The sequence below is a fragment of the Sciurus vulgaris genome (assembly GCF_902686455.1).
Source record: "Sciurus vulgaris genome assembly, chromosome: 3".
In the NCBI taxonomy this organism is placed as follows: domain Eukaryota; kingdom Metazoa; phylum Chordata; class Mammalia; order Rodentia; family Sciuridae; genus Sciurus; species Sciurus vulgaris.
Genome location: NC_136463.1, coordinates 162,549,346 through 162,574,631, shown reverse-complemented (window position 1 = coordinate 162,574,631; position 25,286 = coordinate 162,549,346). Strand labels below are relative to the sequence as shown.

General features: G+C 34.7%; 1 protein-coding gene across 2 annotated transcripts; it reads left to right on the top strand.

Moving 5' to 3' along the window:
• Positions 1 to 1,633: 1,633 nt before the first annotated feature.
• On the top strand, positions 1,634 to 21,671 carry MYL1 (myosin light chain 1). 2 transcript variants are annotated; one of them, XM_079135353.1, is made up of 7 exons: positions 1,634 to 1,880; positions 13,038 to 13,065; positions 16,823 to 16,966; positions 19,213 to 19,386; positions 19,805 to 19,882; positions 20,770 to 20,812; positions 21,442 to 21,671. In XM_079135353.1, the coding sequence occupies exons 1-6, from the start codon at positions 1,764 to 1,766 to the stop codon at positions 20,796 to 20,798; spliced, it is 570 nt and encodes a 189-aa protein (XP_078991479.1). In that variant the 5' UTR covers positions 1,634 to 1,763; the 3' UTR covers positions 20,799 to 20,812; positions 21,442 to 21,671. The 2 variants fall into 2 exon arrangements, with proteins under 2 accessions (XP_078991479.1, XP_078991480.1); XM_079135354.1 differs by lacking the exons at positions 1,634 to 1,880; positions 13,038 to 13,065 and adding exons at positions 11,853 to 11,990; positions 12,761 to 12,785.
• The last annotated feature ends 3,615 nt before the right edge of the window (positions 21,672 to 25,286 follow it).

Genomic DNA, 25,286 nt, shown 5'->3' with positions numbered 1-25,286 from the left:
ATATAAAGTTGGTCTCTTGTTAAAACAGAATAGAGAGATGGAAGAGGCTGGGAAGAGTGTGGGGGAGGGAGGGATGTGTACTAAGCTGCAGGTGGATGGGGTGAGAAGTTCGTATGCTCCTGCTGACTGGATTGCATGCCCTACAACACATAAAGCTGGAAGAATGGATTCTGAATGCATTCACCATAGGAACTGATGAAGTTGGAGGAGACAGATATGTTTCATCTGATTGCCAAATGTATACATGTATTGAAACAACACATGGTACTCTATTGATAGGTACAATTTTTGCATTTTTATGTACCAGTTAAAAATAAATTTAACTAATTGGTACACAAAAAACTTCCCTGAACCTATGTGGATTAAATAATTCATTATATTAGTCCACCACATAAGGAAAGAACTGATGAACTATGGGTCAGTTGTAATTTAGGTGGATTGTTACTAATGTAAGCATCTTAATCTCTCTTGGTTATAATATATGGAAATAGTGAGCTTCTCTGAGTTGGAGAAATGCTTTTATACCAGACCAACAGAAAGTAACAGATGAATCTTATTTTTAAACATAACTATATTTAAAAATTAGAATATGTAATATATATAGTTATACACATGTACTTGTATGTGTATACATATCCCTACACTTACACATAATATATAAATTTGCTCTTTTAAAATCCTGAATTGTTCTAATTATGAATGTTTATACTAATTAATTAAATATCTAATTTAAAAAGGTCAGGGTGGTACTAAACAATCAATAGCCTAGAAATAATTATAACCCCCTCTCTGACAGAATTTGCCACTTAAAAATTATAAAAAATCCATTCTATCTTTCTCCCCAATAGGGATAAAAAGATTTAGGTGACAGATAAGTAATGAAATGTTATGCCATTTAGAAAGTAAAGAGACTAAGGGTTCACTTTGAAAGCTACTTTGTTGTTAGAAAAGTTGTTTTATAAGAAAGTAAATCTTGCTGTAATTTTCACCTCACCTGATATTTTTCATTAAATCATAGCACGAACATTATAGGAAATAGTTTTGATTTATTTTTCTTTAGCTTAGAGTTTATTACGAGAAGAGAACCAGAGTTTGTGCTCCCTAGAAGGGAAAACACTTAAGATTTGAAGAGCTTTCCTTATACGCAGGCTTTTTATTTTTAAACACCATCACCTCTTTGCTGACCAACAATTTCTTGCAACTTATGGCCAGGAGGGAGGAGCATGAGAAAAGGAGCTGGGTGAAAGTTGGTGACACTCCCTGCCAAAATTCCAAGTTGAAATCGAATCCTTCACTGAAGTTTCCTAGGCATGGGAAGAAAAAAAAGAAAAAGATTTACAACTTCAACAGAACTGTAATTCTACCAAGAAAAAGTATGTCCATCTACTTTGCTGTCACCAAAGGATCTGAAGCTGGCTTTGTCAGACTAATTCTCCTTTATATATGGAGGTGATAAAAAAAAAAAAAGGCAAGCGGAGTTTAAAAAAATTGATGAAGCCCTGACCCTTTAGATTCCATTTATAGTCCGAGCCGAATGCCATCCCCCTTGACTAGTGAACTGTCCAATCCAGCCGCATGTGTCAAGGTTCTGTTAGGCACTAAGTGAAATATATATGCATGCCCTTATACCGTTTAACACTCTGGGTCCACCTTCAAGACACTGGGCTGTGGATCAAGCGAACCACCACTTCTCTTCCAAGTATCATTTTGACAGGTTCTTTTGGAGGAGCTCCTTCTTTTTTTAACCCACCCTTTTAAACAAAATGGCACCAAAGAAGGACGTGAAGAAACCTGCTGCTGCGGCCCCAGCCCCTGCCCCTGCACCTGCGCCGGCCCCAGCCAAACCCAAAGAAGAAAAAATCGATCTCTCTGCCATTAAGGTAACTAAATGGGTGAATTGTGTGGTCACTGAGACATCTTTCAACAGTAGGGAACTCCAGGAACTTGAAAGAAGTGTAGTTTTCATGGAAAGGAATGGTATTATTCAGTGAAATAGTAGATTTGGGAAGAAAAGAATCCTGTTTAAAAAAATAAATAAACAGTAGCATAAAATGTTATCCTATGTGGAACCTGTGCTTGCTCTGTTTTTTGTTCTCTGGCTTCCATTTTCCCCTAAATTGTCAAATACAGTGAAAAGTATGTAAGTGTAAAGGTGTTGGATTTACGAATATTTAAAACCAGCGCTTTTTAAATCAAACGTCTGAGGAAACTGGATTCCTTATGTTAAAACTACATCAAAAGGAAAGTTTTAGCCTGTGCCTGTTTCCAGAAGTTTAAAGACAGCTGATGACCCACTTGTCCGGGATGTATTTACTTGACAGCTGCTTTATTTCATCTGAGAAAGAAGATTTTTTTGCTATTCAAGTCAATTCCCCTTTCAGCTTTGCTTAATAAAATTTGATACAACACTAAATGAGATCTCAGTGCAGAAAATTATGCACTCAAGTGTTTCAGTGACTATAACTGTCATCTTGTTTATTTATATACAGTATTTAATTCAAAATTTGTGAGTTGCTTCTAAATGAAACTAACCAAAAATATTATAAAAACACGTTGGTTGTACAGCTTTTAGTGTCTGTCTTTGAGTTTTTGCATACTGATCTTGAACTAAGGAGAATGTGATTGATATTTGTGTCAACACTTTGCTGTGATCAAAGTTCTCAGCTGCCAAAAGATGATCTGCTTTTGGAAAAATGATGGAATGGATGTGCCTGTTACTGCTCAGTGATGTGACCCATCAAATGTGCACCTTCCCCTTTTTCACTGGGCTCTCATTGGTCCAAATGACAGTTTGGAAATCCTCATATAAGCAACTTTGCCTTATATGGAAAACTAATGAGTGAAAATGCCTGTGAGGTAATCTTTTCATGGAAGCCAAAAATTCTGTACATAATAAATCTGAATTTTATTAACTTAACACTGATTACTTGCAACTATAATGCTAGCCTATAAATAAATACCTCATTGACTGTTTCAATATAATAAGATTTTTTAAAACATCCCTGAAATAAAGGTTGAATTAGATCAGCCTTAAATACATGCGATTGATAAATAGATATAGCATAATTTTATAGCATTTTTATTAAATATAACACTTCATATTTCAAAATAGTAGAGTATCTCAAATATGTAATCTGTAGTTTGTAGGTATATTAAGTCATATTTGGGGAAAAAAGTTCTTCATAGATCTTATACTGGTTTGGTACTATTCTTAACAAATTTCCATTTAGGAGGAGAAATTCATGCCAGATATTCTAATAAATGTTTTCCCACCTTGAGGACTGCATGCATACAATTCATTAAGAGGAAACCAAATTTTTCATTTTCAGCAATCTGAGTTAATGTATCTTTATAGACGCACTCTGACTACATTATACGAGTGTGATTATAGTCGCTACAATAATTCCAATTGTTCCTAGTCTTTAACTCTCCACTCCATAGTAACATTAGGGATATGAATCATTGTCAAAACTATTCTTTTTTATATTTATTGTGATTTATAAGAGTATTATCTCTTTGCATCTGGGATTATAAACTTCTGAAAAGGAAAAAAATGTGCCTTCTTAAGAAGAAAACGAAGTATTCCACTAATGAAAACAGGCATTAATTTTCCTCCTTGAGGAACTATGTCAGAATAAGTAAATGAATAAAGACTTAGTTTGGCAGGTGAGAGATCTCCAAGAAAAGACAAAACATTACTTTTGCAATCCAGAAATTAAGCCAATTACTTGTTCTAGTCAACAGAGGAGTGACTCTTCTGAATCCTGAAAATTGGTTTATCCTTCCATCTATATTTGAATTAATCCTAGCATGAACTAGTACAACCAAGCAAAAGAAGGAAACAGTGCAGGCAGGAGAGTCCCTGTAAGAGAATGGTGTGCTCCCTGGTCATTATTTCATTGCAGAACGTGAGATGTGGTAGGTTCTGATAAAGGACACCAATTTTAAAAGAGCACTTGCATGAATCTTGAAGAAATAGGAAGAAGTGACCCTTCCTCTTTCATTCAGGGAGTCTTTTCCTAATGCAAAGAAGAACAAAGGAAAGAGGTAATTTAGATGTCTTCAACAATTTACATGCATCAGTATGAAATCAGTGCACATTTGGGAGGGTCCTATATGAGCCAAAGAATGTGGCACAAGTTGTGAATTTTAAAAAAATTAAATGTCATCCTGCTGGTAACAGGGCTAATTAGAAACTACATTAAAACATTTCATGTTATGATGCTTCTAATCACTTAATGATGTTCCTTGATATATTAGCTAACGTAAGTCATAAACTTTTTTCAAGCAGAGAAAATGAACTTTAAAGAAATTGAGCTGTTATATCCATCCATTAGCTCTCGAAACTTGATAAAAAAGAAAATTGAATTATAAATTTTTTCCATAAATCATGTAAGATTATAAATTAGCTGTCCTTTGGACTTTTAATAATGCTGAAGTTTAACTATCTTTATGTAGTATATAGCAATAGTAAAATTTAATTCCTCAATATTATTCCCCAGCTAAGACCTATTTACCTTCTTAAAATATACCATATTTAATAGCCACATATTTGACTCCTCATAAACTTTGAACAGTCTTAGATATTATTAACTAGATTTATCAGTTTCTTAAATGTGCTTTCCACTCTGATTTCCTGGTTTGTTGGTTATTTGTTTAGAACATTGACCTACAACCTTTGAAATTCTGAGGAATTCTTTGGAATGCTTATCTGACATCCTGTTCCCATGGATTTTTCTATGAGCATCCTTTTCAAAAACAAAGTTCTGCTGATATTTAAATGTTAAAGTTACTGTCTTTAGTGGTTCTAATCATTCTTTGCCTTCAGAGAACTGAGGCTTAAGCCACAACACCCAGACTAAAAGATCACTGCCTGACAAAATCACCACCATAGAAATTAAAACCCACCATTAGTATGGTAGTGGGTGCAAACACAGGAATATTAATTGCAACCAAGTGAAATAATGGAAGTAAATAAGTAATGAAATGACCACTTCCCAGATTTCAAAAGATCTTCAATATCTGGATGTTTCGCATGATGCATGCATTAGCTGGTATGTCAGGATTGCTGTGAGATGGGGACTTTGAGCCGTATGTCTTATTGTGTTGCTTAAATTTTAATTGTCATTGTACTCATCACTCAATCAGGTCATCCCTGACCAGACACTGCAGGCGATGTTACCAAAAGTGGTAAGGTACAGAATGCATTGACAGAAGCTCTCCCAAATAACAAATCTCAAAGCAACAATTGATCCCAGGTTTGAGAACACTTCAACTCTCAACTTAATGGATAAGGTGGATATCTGGTGTTCCTAAGTTTATGTATTTCCTCATAGGTATTCAGTGGAGGCAGAGAGTTGTGTATGTATGGTGACTTTTTTTGACCCAGGTATGAAAATTTGTTTGTGTTCATCCATAATAATTTTTTCTCATTTTTAACAAGGCTAATATAAACCTAATCCCATTAGAAGAATTCCTGGATATGTTGAACGAAGACATGCTCCATGAAAGACTCTGAAAATTATAAATTTTTTTGTATTAATAACAACCAGCCATCATTGTGAATTTATTCTGTACCATATTATTTTAACCCTCACAGTATTAACCTGGAGTGTTTTTATCTTCACTTTCCAAGTAAAGAAACTCAGAGTACATGATGCCCATGATCAAATAACTTGTTAATGATAAACCTAGGATTTCACTTAGCACACCAAACCCAGAGTTAACTGTATTAACTGTACCCTGAGCTACCTCTGGTCTCTAAAGAGTAAGTTGCTGTTTCAAGACAGTATAAAAGAGGCTTCTTTAGGTTTTTGTTTTGTGTTGTGGGCTTTCTTTTCTCTCTCTCTCTCTCTCTCTCTCTCTCTCTCTCTCTCTCTCTCTCTCTCTCTCTCTCTCTCTCTCTCCTCCCCCCCCCCTCCCTCCCTCTTAAATGAAGTAAAGTTGTTCTTGTATTGCCCTGCACAGTCCTGGTAGCCAGAAGAGGGGGTGATAACAGACCCACATCCCAGCAAGTTCATTTTTTCTTTATCCTGCACCTGTTGCTGACGACTTGGGTGTTCTCTTTTATAGAGCGAGGCTGAAATCTTAGGAACCTAGAAGGGCTCCTACTCACTTTTCTTCAGCTTCCTATAAAATGTTGTACACAGGAATGGATACTTATAAAATACTGTTAAATGTAATGAAACATTAAATTTTAAAATATTTTGGTTTTGCTTTATTAAACATTCCCACATATCAAACCTGACCTTCAAATTTTGCCCACAGGTTAATATTCTAAGAAGAGTATGAGGCCTCTATTTTGATTACAAATAAATAACATAATTTAAACGAGAAATCTCAACCCATACTCTTTGTGGTAGTATGCAGAAATGCAAAGCCACATGCATAACATGGATCAATCTTAACTTTAACTAGTTTGAGGAAAAGAACTGGGGAAAAAAACACAATTTGTAATTAGAAAAAAAATGAGTGAAAACATTAATCTAAGCTTTCTTAGATTATAATTGTAGTTTGTTTACTTTGGTCTTTCAATAGTAAAATGAACTCCTAATACAACTTTGATGTGCACCAACTGTGGTGTTCACCCATTCGCAGTGCAAATATAACCTCAGGAGCAAATCAAAAATCATTTGTCTATTACTAGGTATCAGTATCTTGTTTCATCTTTCCTGTGTCTCCATTACAAATGAAGGAAACAGGTGGAACAGAGTAGGGTAATATTAAAGGGCATTTTGTAGTTCTCTAGAATAAAAATTTTAATTATATGGAACTGAATAATGTCTTTGCAAAGCAAAATGCAGATTGCAAAGGAAAAAATATGTTCACCTACAAATAGTGAATAACAGTTTTCATTTTAAGATAAAGTAATCTTTGCAAGACAAGGAGACCACAAAGTGACAGTGCCAAATTTAGCTCTTGACATTTCAGTGCTACAAATGAACCCCCTGGCAAGTTGTCTTCAGAAGTCGTTCCATAATTACGCAGTATTAAGCACCATCTGACTCATGGAAATTGTGGAAAGGATTATATTTAGTCTGCTGATACTACACTTTCTTCTGCTCTCTTCAGACCGAAACACTTTTTGTGTGAAAATAGGACCTTCTATAGTTTGTTTCTTCATCAACTCTTACAATTCGCTTTTCATTCCCAAACCAGAATTTGGAGGGCCAAAAAAAGGCAATATAAAAGTAACAGTGGCTTCAGTTGCACCAATTAAATTATGTGGATGATAATCCTGGCTATTCTGGTCATAAATTAACAACAGGGAGTTAAAGCCAGAGAAGAAAATTTGTCTAAGGGCAAAATTACAACCAATCAACTTCCTTCAGTTGTGGGGAGTGAGTTGCTTTTCACCTACAAGGTGCCCAGTGGCATGCTATATCCTGTTTATAAAAATCCAGCTGACTTGAACACAGTCCTTAGAAATTATATTTTGCTTAACTTTGTCTGTTTCAAAATAATATTATATTTATTGAATTTCTAGGCACCCTGCTCTTTTCCATGAAAAAAAAAATGAATTGAGGTATATTGTACTGACAAGAGAATGGAAAATTTGTAACATTATAGATGTGTATTGATATTATGTGTTGAAGAAAATCTTGCAAATTGATATTATGTGTCAAAGAAAAACAATACAGAGATAATTTCTCTGTTATAAGAGCCCCCCAAAAATTCTGACTAGTTCTCTTTCCATCAAAAGACTTGAGGACTTGGAATGGTTGTGCAGCTCTTATATATTACTGTTGTCACAAAAGGAGCTTTTATTCCAGACAAGGAGGAGAAAGCAGATACTTAACAATTTCTTAAAACACACAGGGAAAAAAATTTTCTGATGTTCACATTTTAAAAATAAAAAGGTAAAGAAAGGAAAAAAACAGAATTTGAATTTTTAAGACATTGCATGCAAACAAAATATATAATGGGAAAAATACAACTTCCAAGAAATCATTAATTTCCTTATCAATTATCAGACATGAGAAAGCTGAAGAGAAAACTAAAAGTTGGCTTGGATATGCTTTCAAGTTTTTATTAAAATTCACTTATGTCTCTGTTCTTATAGGTCTGAATTGTGTTATATTAGCAATTCAGCCTTTGCTCCGAATTCAATCGACTGAATTCAATTGACTGATTTAAGTCTGCTGAGCAAAGAATTGTGCATTCTGTCTCAATTCAGAACAACTTAGCCAATCCAACTACCTAATCTCTCTTGTGTTAGAAAACCTGGACTGATATACTGTACTTGCATTGCTCCTAATTTCCCCTCTTTATATCATATTTATAGTAACCAGAATACATGTATCCCTTGTTGAGATCAAAGGAAAAAAATAGAGAGGAAAAAAATGTTTTCCTCTGATTTAAGTGTCTTATTCTGAAGCATAAAATTCCAAATGTTACAAAATACTACTTCTGCAGATCTTCTATGGTAGATTCTAGAAATCCTGTAAAATTAGTTTAAGTTTTTCCTAAGGGGGTATATGTATACAGTTCTTTGGTCTCTCTGCCAGGCATTAAATCAGACAATGTACAGCAGTGTTCTCTTGACTGAAAACTGGCCCAAGTTGATCAGCTTCTCAGTCTTACCTGTCATTAGTCTCCATTATCCCCAAAAGGGATAATGAAGTTCTTTGAAGATTGTGGTCCCTGCTCCTTCATAAGGAATTTTCTCCCAGTATGCAGCATCATATACATGTATTAAAGATATAATTATCTTTAATTATAGCTCTTCTTCTTTTACTGTAATAAAACTTAACATACAATTCCAGAAACTGTTTAACTGCATTTTAATATTTTTCTCATAAAGCAATTTCTTCCCTATATATCAGAGACCTCTGTATCTTAAATCATTTAACCAAATCTCATGATTACTAGATGAAAGATGATTCCCAAAGTAGAAAATAACCTGTAAATTTTGGAATAAAAATTAATTTTAGTAGCAGTTTCTCTTAGACTACTTATCTAAACTCAACCCCAAGTGCTAGTACTGAGTCATAAAAATGTGCAATGCAACCTTTTACTAACTATAAGAAAAATACACAGCCTAGAATTTTAAAGAGAGAAAGAGAGAGAGAGAGAGAGACTGTAAGAAAAACTGTTGGCACATTAGAAGTCTGACTCATAAAAATATAAAAAATAAGGGAAGGTGTTAGAAATAAAAAAGGTACATGAATCAATAATTTGGGATGAGTAGGCCTGCTAAGTGCCAGACAGTTCTAGAGATGCAACACTGAAGGAAAACATTTGTAATTCCTCTAGAATGTACACTTTTTAAAAGAATAAATAAAGGCTTTGTCCTCAGGGGACATAATACTCCAGAGGAGGAATTTGGGTTTGAAGGAAAAGCTTAGTAGACTTAGGCTCTGATGACTTTAATGAAAATCTTTTGAGCATTTAACAGAGGCAAACTATCCTGAGGAGTTATGAAGGACAAAACCTAGGAACCAGGCAAGGGCAGTACTATAGGGGCAGAGGAAGCAGAACCCACCAGTTCATACCAGGAGAATATGACTTTCAAGAGGAGGAGGTTTTATCAGGACTTTGAGGAATATTTAATTTCTAAAAAGGAGAGAAAAGAGGAAAGCATACCAGACAGAAAAGATTGAAATCCAATCTCTAAAACGAACCAATGATGGTGTCCCAAACTGAGGCTAAAATCAGCTGACATTGTGTGTTCATGCGGTGTCTTTGTCCAAAGGGCTGATTACATCCCCATTACAACACCCAGGAAATGGTGCAGGTGATACTTTGTCGGTCATAGAAGTGTACCGGGGACTAAATTGCATTTGCTGATTATTTTATGAGCACAATATCTAGGTCTTCTAACTTTGAAACTACGGTTTATTCTCTTGCTCAAGCTATTGTGTAGGCTTCTCTATCATCAAATAGCGTGCTCAAATGTACATTTTGATTCTCAGTAGGTACAACAGAACGGAAATTCTTTTTCTCTACATGACAGATATGGAGAAAAACTAGGGAGAAATAATTTGACAACTGCCTCCCACTTTGCAGTTCCTATTTTAATAATAATAAATCTTTATATAATATCCAAGTGGTGGTTTAGTCATAACATAAATACAACTTTTATGTTGATTTTCAAGTTTACCTCAAGGACTTTATATAAATTGATCATATTTTATATGTATATAAGGACACCTTTTTCTCCATGAAAAAAGAACAAAATAAAAAAATAATCATTATGACTAGTAGGGCAACTTTGAGGTTTAATTTTGTAGTATTTTTAGTTATCAGCACTACCAAAGATATTTGCTAGTTCTCACTTATAATCATCGGGCAATTCAAATTTATTACCTGTTTACATAAATATAATTATGAAACTAAAAAAGGTACAAAGGGAACATACTCCATGTATCAAAAATCATGAAATTCTATATTATACAATTACTAAAGATTATAAGTTTCAACCTTTCACCTCTTCCATTTCCCCTTCATGATTCAAAGCATTTTGAATTTTTCTATTAACTTTTTATTTCCCAATAACCTTTCAAAATGTCAATTTGTTTATGAAGATATGTTTACCTAAAGAATTAAAAATTATATTTTAGATATTCATTTTAGGATTTAAATCTCAAGATCCTGGGATTCTTTTCATAACTTGTTAACTTTGGACCAAAAGTGATACACATTGAAATGTTGATTTCTTCCAGAATGGTTTGAAGGTTAGCTTCAGATTAGCATCTTTCTAGTGGGAGAGACTTAGGAGCATCCTCCTTGAAAAACAGTTGCAGAAGCAACACTTGAGTAATAGCTCATCTTCAACATTCTTTACAGCCATAAGCTGCTTTAAATATGGAGAAATTATCAATGTTTTCTGAACTTCAGAGGGCATCCTAACACTGATCTTTTTAAGTACCACTTTTCCCAATACCATTCCAGAAGGGAGTTTTCCACTATTTTCAGGTAACCTGCCATAAAAACCCTTGCTGGCCAAGTCCTTAGATAGCTCTAAAATATTTAAGTAGAATTTTGCACTCTGTAAGTTTTGCCCTGGTTTCTTTCTCAGTCTGGAGAATTGTCCATAAAGTGTCTGACAAGGAAGAAACACAATCAGCATAATCTAGTAAAAACAGGCAAAATTCTAAAAGAATATGCATAGAATGAGAAAAAGAATACAAAAACTGGTCTACCAGTTTTCCCGCCTAGAGGAACTTCAGAAATTGAAAAAAAAAAAAAAAAAAAATATATATATATATATATATATGACAAATTAACCACCTTAGAGACTACAGGGGAGGAAGGAAAATATCAGAAGAGTAAGGAAGAATGCTGGAAAATGGAGATGAAAACCATTCTTTGCTTAGATGAATTCTCCTGAGAATATGACTTGCAAAAGAGTGGTCTTTAATTGGGGATTTTGACACCTGACTGATTGCCATTTAGATGCATCCTCAGAAACACACAAAGCCTGTGTGGCCCTTTCCTGTCCTCTGAACTTTACCATAAGGGACAGAGCTTCAGAGGATGTTCTTTCTATGGCAGCTGTCATTTGAAACCCCAACCAGTCCCATCCAAGAAGTTTCATTAATACTAAAACCTATTGACTAGAAGTTTGCAAAGTCCATAATTCAACAAGAGAAGGAAGGGGTCACCCTGAGCCATTAGAGAAGTTCTGAGCTTCTCAGTCACTAAACGAAGAAGTTTCTTAAAGGAAGATGTTGCCCACAAACATCCGGGAGCTAAAGACCATAAAAGTACTGAGAGTCTTCAGTCTCACCAAGGCTGTCCACTCCTAGGTTCTGGTTTCCTAAAAATAGCCCTCAGGGTACAGATCCCTCTTTCCCTTTGCCCTAAGAAAGCTAAAAACTCTCCAATGGGAGGGGCAACTTCTCTCTGAAACTCGATGCTAGCTGTGAGGTCAGTTTGCCCAGAAATAAAGGGAAGCCTCAGAGAAGGAGGCCTCACTCAGGGATTGGAGCCGCCCTCAACTCACTCTTCAGGCTTGGCCCGTTCTGCAGCCCAGCAACTCCATCATGGTGGGTCCTATAAGAGAAATACTTGTTGTTCATAGGAGGATAGTGATAGTGATGGGAAGCTTATTGAGGAAAGAGGCAGACAGGAGGAAGAGAATTGAGGAGAGAACATAGCCAGAACAAATCTTTAGAATCTACTTTTGGATTTTTGATAGGTATGTTGAAGACAGAAGAGATTAATTAGAACTAGTATGCCAACTGGAAAAATACTCCCCAAAGCAGTACTTTATGCGTCACCAGCTTTTACTGTATCACATGAAGTTTAGGATATTTAAATTTAAGGGGGAAACTGCAACTATAGCAAAAGAATATGCCTTAAGATACAACCCAATTGTACTGATAGCTAGAATCAAGTAAACTGCTTTCAGTGCTTTGGGTATTGTATACTAAAGTAAAAATGTACTGGTACAACAGCAGAAGGATTTAAGGCTGTCTTTTAAATGAAGTTACTCATTTTTTAATATAGTGCATACTTATTAATATAGTGTATCTTATCAGGCATATCTTAAATATATCAGGGTATTGCATTATTCTAGGAAGTATCTGATTGAGGATTTATTAATCAATTTATTAACTAAAATACAGAAAAATGTTCCCTAATTATCTTTTGCAATAGATTTTTGTGTTCCTAGATTTAAAACTACCCTAAGGCAACCTTCTTATGCTATGACACCTACATGGCTTCCTAAGTCTCAGAGCAGAGAGCAGTCGTTCTGTCAATGCATTTGAAAGAGTACTAGTTGTTCCTTTCTTTCTCCCTCTCGCCACTGCAGTCCTTCAGTGCTGACCAGATTGCGGGTAAGTGATTTGAGCGTCTCTATTGAAGATAGAGGCAGAGTACTGCCTGGTTTCTGGATTGTCACTTAACTCCAAGGCATGTTACTGTGTGGTTGAACCTGTTAGTGTCCAAGCTATGCCTGAACTCAGAAAAGTAGGCTGACTTTTGGAGCTTACTTTGAAGACTATTCAGGGAATGAGCTGGATACACTTAAAAATCAGGACATTTTTGTTTGGTTAAAATATTCTTTGTGATTAATTTCTTTCTGACAGATCGAGTTCTCTAAGGAACAGCAGGATGGTAAGTTTAAATGCTCTAGTTGTTAATATGTGCACACATAAAGATGGCATGTGAGAAAACCAAGTCCCTTGGGGTGAGCTAAGCTCTTCCTAATTATTCACATTGGTGTTGCCACTCTAAATATAAATTGCTCTCAGTCACTCTAAATATAAATTCATTCAACCTGAAGCCTTTGCTTATAATCAGTAATCAAAGATTTAAGGAAATAAAAGGTAAACTCCACTAAATGAGTCCTTATAGGCACTGATTTCTAAATAAAACTAACTTGATACAATAAGTAATAGATATATGCATGTAGATACCCACAAAAAGATATAGATTTTAGAAGGATATTTTGCTAATCAAACCCCTAAAGAGAAATTTGACAAGTATGAATAGTTCAATATGGAAAATAAAATTAATTATAAAACTGCCCAATTACAAAATCTACACAATAGTGAGTTGTAGAACAAAAGTGAAATCAGACACACAAAAAAAGGAGTAATTTATAATAGAACTGTGGAAGGAATATTAGACATGTCCTGGTCCAGCCCTTCTTTAGAGATACAGGACAGACACCCAGAGAAGTGTTAAGTCTTGCTGAAGGACCCAAAGAATTAATGATAGATCAAAATCTGGCATGAATTCAAATGATTAGAAATTCCTGTCATAAAAATTACCAATTAGGAGACCCCAAACTCTTGCGATTCAAACAAATCCAAATAGTTTCCTTCACACTTCAATTTCTTTCTTTTGGGTCTTTGAATTCAACAGATCCCATACCTTCAAGATCTTATTTTCTTCATTAGGAAGGGTAGGGAGGACTGTTTTATAGAGTGAAAGTGGCACAAAATTTGAATGAACTGAAACAAAATTAATTCATAGAAATGAGGAGGAGAAAGAGTTTAGTTATACTATATTGTACAGATTAGTATATTGATCGATATAAGTATGTGTATATTACATATATTATGACATAGAAGATATAAACACTTGGGGGAGATTAATAAGGACATAGTCAAATCATTCTGTCCCTAAAGGATTCCACATTTTTCAGTCTTTTTCAGTCATGTTTCATGTCTATAAATCAAGTAAGGAAAAAAGAATATTTGCTGTTATACAAAATCACTGCCATCTACATCATGGCTGGTGACCTCATGTAGACGGATTATTAGATGACTTACAACTTAAGATCACTTAAAATAATATTGCAAAGGACTGTTTTATCTTACTGAAAACAGTTGGAGAATCTACTACAATTTGTTTTATTTTAATTAACTTTTAACTAGTGGTGCTGCTACATCATCAACTACCACATCCCAGTTCTCTCACATGCCTAACATACAATGCCATTTTGACTACCAAACAAGGTGGGACCAAGCAGTGAAAGATTTCAAATTTTTGCAGGTCAAAAGCACTCCTTGCTGAGCACAAAACCTATGACTACACGTGTGAAATAAGTTTTAGACACAGAAGTTGGGTAACCTTGGTGTAACAGACTGGTTTTCTTTTGTGTCAGAAAAACAAATGCTGTTTGAATTAAACAGAAATCCTATACTCTCAGAAATGAATGAAGAATAGTTTGTTTCCTCGTTTAATGATTAAAGAATTTTGCTCATGCAAAATCGAATTGAAAGAAGAAAGAAAATAGGATTAAAAAAAAAAAAACCAGAAAATCACAGCATGCTAAAGGGCTAAGTCTTACGCTGTCCAGTAGAGTAGCCACTAGCCTCTGTGACTATTTACACTTTAATTAATGAAAAAGTATTAAACTTCGAAATCCATTTCTTCAATTGCACTAATCAGATTTAAGTGCTCAAGAGTCACAACTATTAGTTACCCTTATGCGCAGATGGAGAACAATTTCATCACTACCAGAAAGTTCTAGAACAGTGCTATTCTTGACCAGAGGTCATAAAACTTCTTATTGATGGACCAAATGTAATTGCATTAGGCTATGCTGGCAGTATAGTCTAAAAACAACTCCGTTCTATCACCAAGGTGTGAAAACAACTACAGACATAAACAAATGGACATGGCCATATTCCAATTAAACATTCATTCAACAGGCAAGGAGCCCCTGGCAAGTAGTTTGCCAAACCATGTTCAAGAGAATAACTAAGCTTTGCCTTAAAAATCTGGGGCAAAAAAATCAGAATTTTTCTGACCTCTGCCTTTAAATCACCAAAAGGGTTAATGTCAGAGTGATTTTATTACACCCATAAAATCCTATTTCTACATCAGCATCTGAGCAAGGTAATTGTGAGCCCTCTGTGCCTAAAGCCTGGAGCCAGTAACAAGAATAGTTCAGTTTCACATGTCCCTTAGAAACATGAAAAGTAATCACTGCAGGGCCTGCAGCGTGGTTTTTTGTTTTGTTTTGTTTTTATGTGAATACAGTGTCTGGTACAATCAGCCACTTAGGGGTAGAGGGAGAGTAAAATGGGATATTTGGCTGAATAATCTATCGAGACAACATCTTTTGATCTGAGATCTGATAGCTAGAAAGAATGCTTTCAGCCCTACAGTTTATTCACAAATGGTTTTCTGAGTGTCATTGACATTGACTCCAATAAGTCACCATCATTACTTCTGGGTTTCCCAAAAAAATTCATTTAAGTTTAGAATTTTCAGGTTAAATAACTTTACTGGCCCCTACATCCATAGTATTACACCTTCCTGTCTTTTCATTATGTATATGTTAAATTCTTTGTCATTGTAATTTTGAAAGACAAAACCAGTTCTATCAAAAGAAAATGACAAAATACAGGAAGAATAACCAATAAGTGACTATAATAAGTATAATGCTTTAAAATGCATACTTAATACACACACAATGAATGGAAACTGGGGAAATGTGAACAAAATCACTGGGGTCTATCAATGTCAACATTCAGGTTGCAGTAATATTCTATGATTTTGCAAAATGTTACCATTGGGAGAAACCCAGTATACAAGGATTCTCTGAATTATTTCTTACAATTGCATGTGAATCAATTATCTCCATAAATTTTAGTTAAGAGTGTGTACTTGAATTTTAAAGGTGATATAACAACATGCTGTCATATGTATTATCTGAAAAATAGAGTGAAGTGTAAAGAGAGTATTATAGCATTCAATCCAAAAAGTATTTCTCCTTTTCAATCAGTTATGCTAGGAACCTGCCAGCATCAAACTTTGAAATGGTTAGACATTGTAGAATTTATAGGCCTACCTTGTGCTTCTAAATTTGTCCTGAAAAATGAAGTTATTTCTGAAGAAAACTGTTGAGAGAATAGCATAGGAAATTTGTACCTTGAGAGAAGGCTCTTTTATATAATTTGAGAAGAGTGGGTTAATCACACATAACACAATCCTGATTGGAAATTTGTTTACTTGAAATGTATTAATCTTGATAATTTTATGAAGGACTAGATGAAGATTACTAAGATTTATCAAGGCCTCAGAATCTCTCAATCCAGTCCTGTTTCCCAAACAGGGAAATATGAGTAAATATGACTATAAGGTCCAATTTCCATATCTGATTAACAATAATATATGACTAGAAAGTGGATATGTTGCTTTAAAAGAATTCCAAAAAGAAATGTCAAAAAGGTTTGCCAATGATTGTTTGAGACAGGAAAACAGAGTTTGAAGATGAGCACTTAACTGGTTGCCAAAACTTGTAAAACAGAGAAGAGTTTGAGCTAAATCCTTGAAGGATTCAGGGTTAATTAATAGATTTGAGAAAGAAAAAAAAAAAAAAAAAAAGTGCCCTAATGTTGCTTGTTTTTTGCAGAATTCAAGGAGGCATTTCTCCTGTTTGACAGAACAGGAGAATGCAAGATCACCTTAAGCCAGGTCGGTGATGTCCTTCGAGCACTGGGCACAAATCCCACCAATGCAGAGGTCAAGAAGGTTCTGGGGAACCCTAGCAATGAAGGTAACCTCATCAGTTCTTCCAAGATCCATGGAAGTGTAACTGAAGCATGCACGCAGATGTGTGAGATGGGGGGACGGGGCTGAGAAATAAGTAATAATTTCCACATAGTAGTGTTCAGTTTACTCCTGAGGGTAGCAGATATGCTTCTTGACCATCTAGAAGCTTAGCTTTATCCTTTTCAAAATAAGTTAACCTTCATTTAAGAACCTGCAAGCATGATAAAATGTTGTGCTTATGAAAAAAATTGATGTCTGATGCTAAGACCATCATTGTCATTATCATATCTAACGTTCATAAATTCAGAGCTAATGAAACAAAATAACATCCAAATCTGCACATTTTTTCAAACTTCAAACCTTCAAAGGAAAAAGTGCATTTTGACAAAGCTGTTGAAATATGGTTAAAATACAATGCACTTTGTATACAATTTTGAATAAATTACAATGGCATACTTCCAGAGAAAAAGCTAATATTTGTTAAAAACTGTGGAAGTAAAGTTGCAGTGTTTTGAAGAGATTGAAAAAATACCTGTTGACCTTGTCCTGTGTTCTGTCCATTAACACTGCATCTGTGGCTGTCTCAAAAGAAATACAGCTATGTTAATTAAGAATAGACAGACATCTTAAGGGCATTTTTATATTTACAATAATTTTTTTAAAAGCTTAAAAAATCCTAAGCCAAACTCTGCATTCAGTCTCCCAAGGTAAATCCTGGAACAAAAATCAGAAAAATACACAAATAGCTAAATTGCATAAGTCATTGACTTGATACAGAAATCCAATCATTAGTCTGAAATAAGGAAATTGTTTTTAACCCCAGTGGTTCACAGCAAAGTATAACAGTTTATTGGAAAATGAGACTCTAAACAGAAATAAGACAGGATACAAAACATATGTTTTCTCAGTAGGTAGTTGGGCTATTTATCTTTGCATTAGGAAAAAAATAGGAGGGGTAGGCAAATAATCTTGCATTTCTCCTTGATAACTAAAAATGTGTTGGAAATGTTCCGTCATTTTAAAAAGGGGGGAAAAGAATCCTGCTTCTAAATTGGTCTGCTGGAATTTTTTCTCAGATTTCATTTTCTTTAGAAGAAATTTCTAGTTTAATCATGCAGAAAGCAGATGAGTATGAAATAAGAGTTGGAAAGCAATAGGCTAAACCTTATTTTTAATGTCATTGTCTAACTTGCCAACATCCATCTATAATGGAATTATTGAATAAATGCTCACTTATTCAGCACTCAAATTTAATCTTTCTAATATTGCCCAGTGTACTTGATTTCTACAAGAGAAGAACAGGGGAAGTTTTATTTTGGGACTACATAATTTTATCCATTTGCATATATCTGGATAGTCTAGTCTATTTTACATTTTTACTGTGAATGATATCTACCATGTCAGAGAGACTAAAGAAAGGTCTGCCATCTCTAGACCTCTAAATTGCAGAGAAGTCAAAAGATCACAGAATATTTGACACACACCCTTTCCTCATAAGCTTCTTTTTAAAATTACTTAAAATTTAAAGACAGTGAAGGCCCTGCCAAAACTAAGAATATAGGCAGAATATGCAGTAAAGTTCAGTTAATTTTTACCGTATTTATATGGCAATGGGTTTGTGGCATCCCAGTGTAATTTTGTATTGCTTCCCTGGTATTTATGGAAAATATTAAATTGTCAATACTAATAAAATAGTAGGTAACATTTCTTAAGCACTCAATTTGACCCAAGTTGGTTTTTTGTTTTGCTTTGTTTTGTTTAGTTTTTCATTTTGAAACAGGATCTCACTAAGTTGCTTAGGGCCTCCCTAAGTTACTGAGGCTGACTTTGAACTTGTGATCCTCCTGCTCAACCTCCTGAGCTGCTGGTATTACAGGCATGGCAAGTGTCACCGTGCCTGGCATGTCCCAAGTATTTTAGTAAGCATGCATTATCTTATTTAATTACTTCAGTAACACTAGGAGGCGTTTCTGTTTAACAGATGAAAATTTGACACAGGAGGAGGTTAACAAAGTTGCCAGTGTCACACAGTAGGACATGATGCATTGGAAATAAGTTTGGCACTAGGACTCCAGAGCACATGCTACTGCCTACTGTCATATTTTTGTCATTTTGGTACTTTACCAACTGAAGTTTAAACTGTGTACAGATTTTTTTGGATCATCTGAAATGAACTTTCATCTTTCATTTGTGACTCAGAAATGGTGTTTTATGGTGCCTGCAAACTGTCCAAACTGCAATTTCTTTCAGAGATGAATGCCAAGAAAATTGAGTTTGAACAATTTCTGCCCATGATGCAAGCTATCTCCAACAACAAGGACCAGGGAACCTATGAAGATTTTGTTGAGGGTCTGCGTGTCTTTGACAAGGAAGGCAATGGCACAGTCATGGGTGCTGAACTCCGTCATGTACTAGCCACCCTGGGTAAGCATTTATTCCAGTGGACTTAACAGCACAGAATGTATGGGAAAGAACATGACAGGAGAGCCACGTAATGACTAAAATGGGTAGGGAGAAAGTCTATGAAGGAAACGTGGAAAACAATAGTCAAGAGTCAATCACGATTTCAATTGGCCTCAGTGAAAGTGAGTTTGTTTTGGAGAAAAAAGAACTTAAAATATAGACAAAGAATAAGTAAAGGAAAACATTGCAGTTCTTACGGGATGTAATTTGAATGGCAAGGGATAATGTGCATTTAAGTCATTCAAAAACAGTTTATTGGCAACTAATGAGTGTGAGGGAAATTGAAAGAGAATAGTCTTTGTCCTCCAAGAATTCATAGTTTCTAAAAGCACATGATTGATCGTTTATGGTGGATTTTAAAAGGGGTTTTGTTTCATAGGTGAAAAGATGAAAGAGGAAGAAGTAGAAGCCCTAATGGCAGGTCAAGAAGACTCCAATGGCTGCATCAACTATGAAGGTACAATCAATGTGCACTGGTGATTTGAGTAGCTCTTAACTGGTTAGGTTGCTGATAGACTCCTTTTGAATTATTTAAAATAACTAGCTTTCCTCTTCCTTCTTTATTGTCATCCATATATTACTTATTATCAATCAACCATATAGCTCCAAGAAGATAATCTATAAGGAGATATATGAGATTTATTCCAATATGTTTTAGCATTCCTGTGCATTATTTTGCAATTTTGAATGTGTTTTCATGTGTATTTCCTTCCTAGAGCTTCACAATGTCCCTGTGAAATAGACAGGTTTTGCATCAGAATCAAATGTAAAAGTATATTAAAGTTAGGGAAATTTTCAAGTCCTTTTTAATACCAAACAATTATTAAAAAAATGAGAAAATTGAGGAGCAAAGAGCTTTAGATACTTTGTGAAGGTCAAATCATTAATGGCAGGGCTGGTACTAAAGTTTAATTCTCCTTATCTAGTGTTCTTGCTTACATAAAAGTCATCTTATAGTAGAGAATTATTATTTCCTGCTAGCAATTTACAGCAGCTTCATCCAAAGGGTATAAAAGCATGCATTACACAAGCTAAAGATGCAAAATAAAGTTGCATAATGTGATTTGCAAATTTTAAAATTTCCCAATAAAATCGAAAAATCTGTCTATCCCCAAAAAGGACAAGCCAGGCAGATCCTCACTGGCAATCTTGATTAAATTTTACTTTTTTCCTATAAATAATTTTTCACATTTGGTTATTGCTATAAACACATTACATAGAAGAATAGTTCATAATATGATTTAGACAAGTGGATGTCATATAGAAAATAAAGCCAAATCTAAACTTCTCTTTCATTAAATTTGTCTGTTTTCTAATTTTGAACTGCCTGTATTACTCCGACAGCTTTTGTCAAGCACATCATGTCTGTCTAAATGGAGCTCTCAAGGTATATGTGTGTTCCTTTTTAATATACATAGCTTTCTCAATACTGTATTTTTTAAAAAATTAACTTAGCTTCGCTTTATATGCTATAGATATATAATTAAGTGTTCTTTCCAGTAGCCAGAAAACTTGAAATCCTTGAGACGGGTTCTTTAGAAATAGAACATACTTGTATGAATGTTCAAGCAAAACTTATGTTTTTGCTTCCAACCATAAACCCTATCCTTTTTTTATTGTAAACCCTACCCTTTTTTTTATAAACCCTATCCTTTTTTTAAATTTTATTATAAACCCTGTCCTTTTAACTGCACTTACAATTGAGCAGTGAAGACTCAACTAACCAAAGATTAGTGAATTAATTCTATTGGAACTAAACACTAATGAAAGCATGAGCCTAAATCCTTTGGTTAGCTATATTCACTGTTAACAATTACTGCTCTAAAGCACTATGCTGTAACAGTCCAAATTCGAGCACGTGCAACCAAGTTCTTAAAACAAGGAAGTGACTTACCCTGTAAGCACTGGTTTATTTTGTACTTTTATCCTCTTTTGCAGGTCACATTATTTCCTCCTGAGTTTTCTTTCTAAAAAGGTGGGCTCAACATTTAACTTGCTTTCCCTTTTCCTTTACAGAACAAGCATTGTTTAGGAAGACTGGCTGGAGCCCAATTTTAACAGCATTCATGACTAACTGTCCAGATCTGTTTACCATCATTCAGAAAAACAAAAGCAATCTGGACCACTCCAGACTGAAGGACTCCCTGAATTTTTATATACCATAACTTTTTCTCTGAATTGTATTCATACCACACAAACTAAGTGTCTCTTGCTCTAAAAACAAGAATAAAATATTGACAAACTCATATCAAAGCAACAGTCTTTATTATCTACCATGAGTTAACAAGTATTCTTAAGATACTATATCAATAAATAATTTTGGTCAGTCTGAAATGTCCAAGTCACATTGTTTTTATTTTCTTGCTTCATGAAAATAATTTTTGAAACCTCAATTCTTTTGTTAAAATGTACAGAATATTGTTGAATTATAAACTTACAAAAGAATCATTGTAGCCTACAGAGCAAATATAAGTTGAATAACACAGATAATTATACATTATCAAAAAAGTGAAACAGAGAACTGAAGAAATTCAGATAGGATCAGAAATGTTGTAATATAAACTATCCCTGCAATTTAAGGTGAAAGCAGAGTGATTTCAGATTTGTATAAATTATTGTGATTACAGCTTCATCTATTTCACTTCTAGTAACAATCTGGCTATTAGAAAACTAACAAACCCTTGGTCTTTCTCCCCAACTTTGTTAAAGGAAAAATTCAAAGTGACCTTTCAGTTGTTACATTAAAAAATAAAATAACTCCTCTCTGGGGATGGGAGTTTTGTCCAAGCTAAGAACTCAAGATCCAAGATCCTGTTTATTAATTCTCTCTCCCTCTCTCTCTCTCTCTCTCCCCCCCCCCTCCCTCCCTCCTACTATGATCTCCCTACTTTACATGCACATGTCCCCAAATCTTGGTTCAATCTTAGTAATATAAAAACATAGTAAGACTAATTGGAAAAGTTTATACAGTAAACTTACTTGATCCTCTCAGAGTGCTTTCCCATGTCACTTTTTCTTCAGAACAGTATCTGAAAGATAGTAGTTGATAATTAGACAGAGAGGAGTGATAGATAGTTCTCCCCTACCTCCCTAAAAAGATATCTGTAATCTGTAGGATTATAAAATCTCTGAAAAACACCTGTCTGCCTATGCATCTTTGGAAGGTGAAACAATTCTGACATTAGGAGCTTCCAGTCAAAGCTCCTTCTCTAGTAAAAGTCACTTGGATTCTAGTAGCTAACACTTCAAGTTTAGCCTGTGCTTTCACGCCTAGATGCGGTTGGGACATTACAATCACTCTTTTTAAGAAAAATGAACTGGGACCTCATGATTCTCAAAATCAAATTACCTAAGACGAGGGCTTGAAAATATCACTTAGCACCATCGAATAGATAACGTTTCTGAAAATGGAAAGCAATATCTGTATGGTCCTATATGTTTACCACTAACCACTTGTGGCTACAGAGCAGTTAAAATATGGCTCATGCAACTGAGGAATTGAATCTTTAATTGTACTTTATTTTAACTTATTTAATTTTGAATTTAAATAGTCATATATGGTTCATGACTGCCATAACAGAAAGTTCTCAATATATATTTCAGTATTATCTAAGACAATTATATTTTTTGCCACTTACAAAAATCACAATGTAGACAAACTGGTACAAATAATCTAATCATACAAGACTACATTTTGTTTCAGGATAGGTGGCCAAATGTTCCATCTTCATTTCTTCATACTTTTTTTAATTAAAGAAGTGTGATGTCTACAAGGTACAAAATTGTTAGTCTCAAGCTTCACATATAATACTTCTCCCTCAAGACCTTATAAAACTGCTGTAACCCCCAGTGGGATAACATCTCCTATAGTCATGGGACCTAACCTTATTAAATTACCATGTGTGAAATGCCCATAACTCAAGTAGCAGCAGGTGCAAAGTAGAGAAGCAGGCGGAAGAGTGGCAGTAATTTTTAACATCCACACCAGCTGGCAAAAGCGACAGGTGCCTAATTCCTCAGTCTTTAAAAATAACTTTCAAAAAGCCTACACTGCATAAGCAAATATTTTCGAGTTTGTTTTTAACAATCTTCAAGTGACTTTTCTGACAAAATGTAATATACATCAAATTTTGATGTATAATTTTCATTTATATTTGATACTTAAATACCACACAGGAATTTAATTTATTCTCCTTTATGGATGAAATAAGTGCTTATTGTTAAAATGAAACTACAGTTGGGGGTTTTGGTGGACTTCTCAGTCATATTTCTCAAGAAATTACATAGGAAAGAACTCTCAATGTGTCTAACTCTATTTAGTTGTGTTTTTTTTTTTTTCAAAAAATGCAAATATAACTTGGAACTTAATAGAGCAAAGAAAGATTATCTTCTTTTAATCCTAAGTCTAGAGAAAATTGTGAGTGTATAGATGTATTCAGCAAACCAAGCCTATAAACCAAAAGAAGGGATGAAACAGCAAGTCTGGACTGAGGACTAGAGAACTATACTCCCTGGAATTATCAAGAAAACTGAAGCTCAGGAAAAGCAAAATGAAGAAATTATTCAGGCAGTGATCTCAATTTTACAGTTTGATGAGTGAGCCCCAAGCTAAAATGTCAATGCATAGGAAAGGTGATAGGGTCTAAAGATCTGCTAGGAGTCTTTCCAGAAATTTCATACCAAGATAGACTTTTCTTTAAGTAATCATTATTTGGTAGGAAGAAGTACTGGTTATAACTCTCCTTGGACTTCACCCACCAGCAAAGTGATTGGTCAGAACTACTCTGTGTCCACCATAGCCATGTAAAACAAAGAAGCTGTACTCCTCTGAGATCAGGGAAAATGTGACCCATGCCCTGAATCTCACACTGTAGAGGACCCCACTCTATCCCTTCTCCATCTGTACACCCCTAGAACCAGGGAGTCTACCCAGAAAGAGAGCTTGCTGCTCTGGAGCTTATACTTCACTGGTAGTCTACTGAACACCAAGGTCATGGATCTCCCTGCCCTGATGGTTCCAAGTTGTTTTCTAGGACCTGGGTGCTTGAGATTCTTTCTAGATATGATATCCTCCTAAGACCTCTATTGGTGTATGCCACCCTAAAACCATGCTATATGCTTTTGTTGTTGTTGTTGTTGTTTACATTTAAGGATGGCATTCATCCAGAAGTATCTTGCAGTGCAGGATGGAGCCAGAGGTGGAAATTGCAGGAAAGACCCCCACATTCTGGGGTAGATTCAACCAAGAGTCCAAAAATCCTGTCCTTGCCTTCTAAGTTATTATGAAGCTACATTTGCCAAAGGAAGACACTAGACAATATATTATTTTCAATGTGTTGCTTTGATTCATAACTAGTTAAATTTATGATCATTGGACCTCTATTTGTGCCCTTGCTCCAGGCACATAGACATGAAAGTGGACCCTTTGAAAAGGAATAAAACTCAAACTTTTCCAGGACAAGGCTTAAAATTGCCCCAAATAGTCCTAGTTAATTTGAACTTAAAAGAAAAAAAAATAGCAAATTCTTAGTCAGTCATCATTCCAGTGGTAGAAAAGAATTTTAGTAGTATGTAGATTGTTTTTCTTTCTACCCTTCAAAACACAAGAAAGTTTATCCTTTCCTATTGCCTTCCTCCAAAACTATAAAAGAGAAAAGCAACTCATCTCATAATATTCTTTGTATAATATAAGTACAATGCATTTAGCATAGTAGGCAGTGATCAAAATGTTTGGTGGTACAATAAAAAAAAATCATAAGTAAAAATATATTTTGAGGGTTTTTTTGCTTTTCAAAAAATACATTATTGTCTTCATTTATAATATGTATGGAAGTATATTTCATGGTAATTATTTGATGACA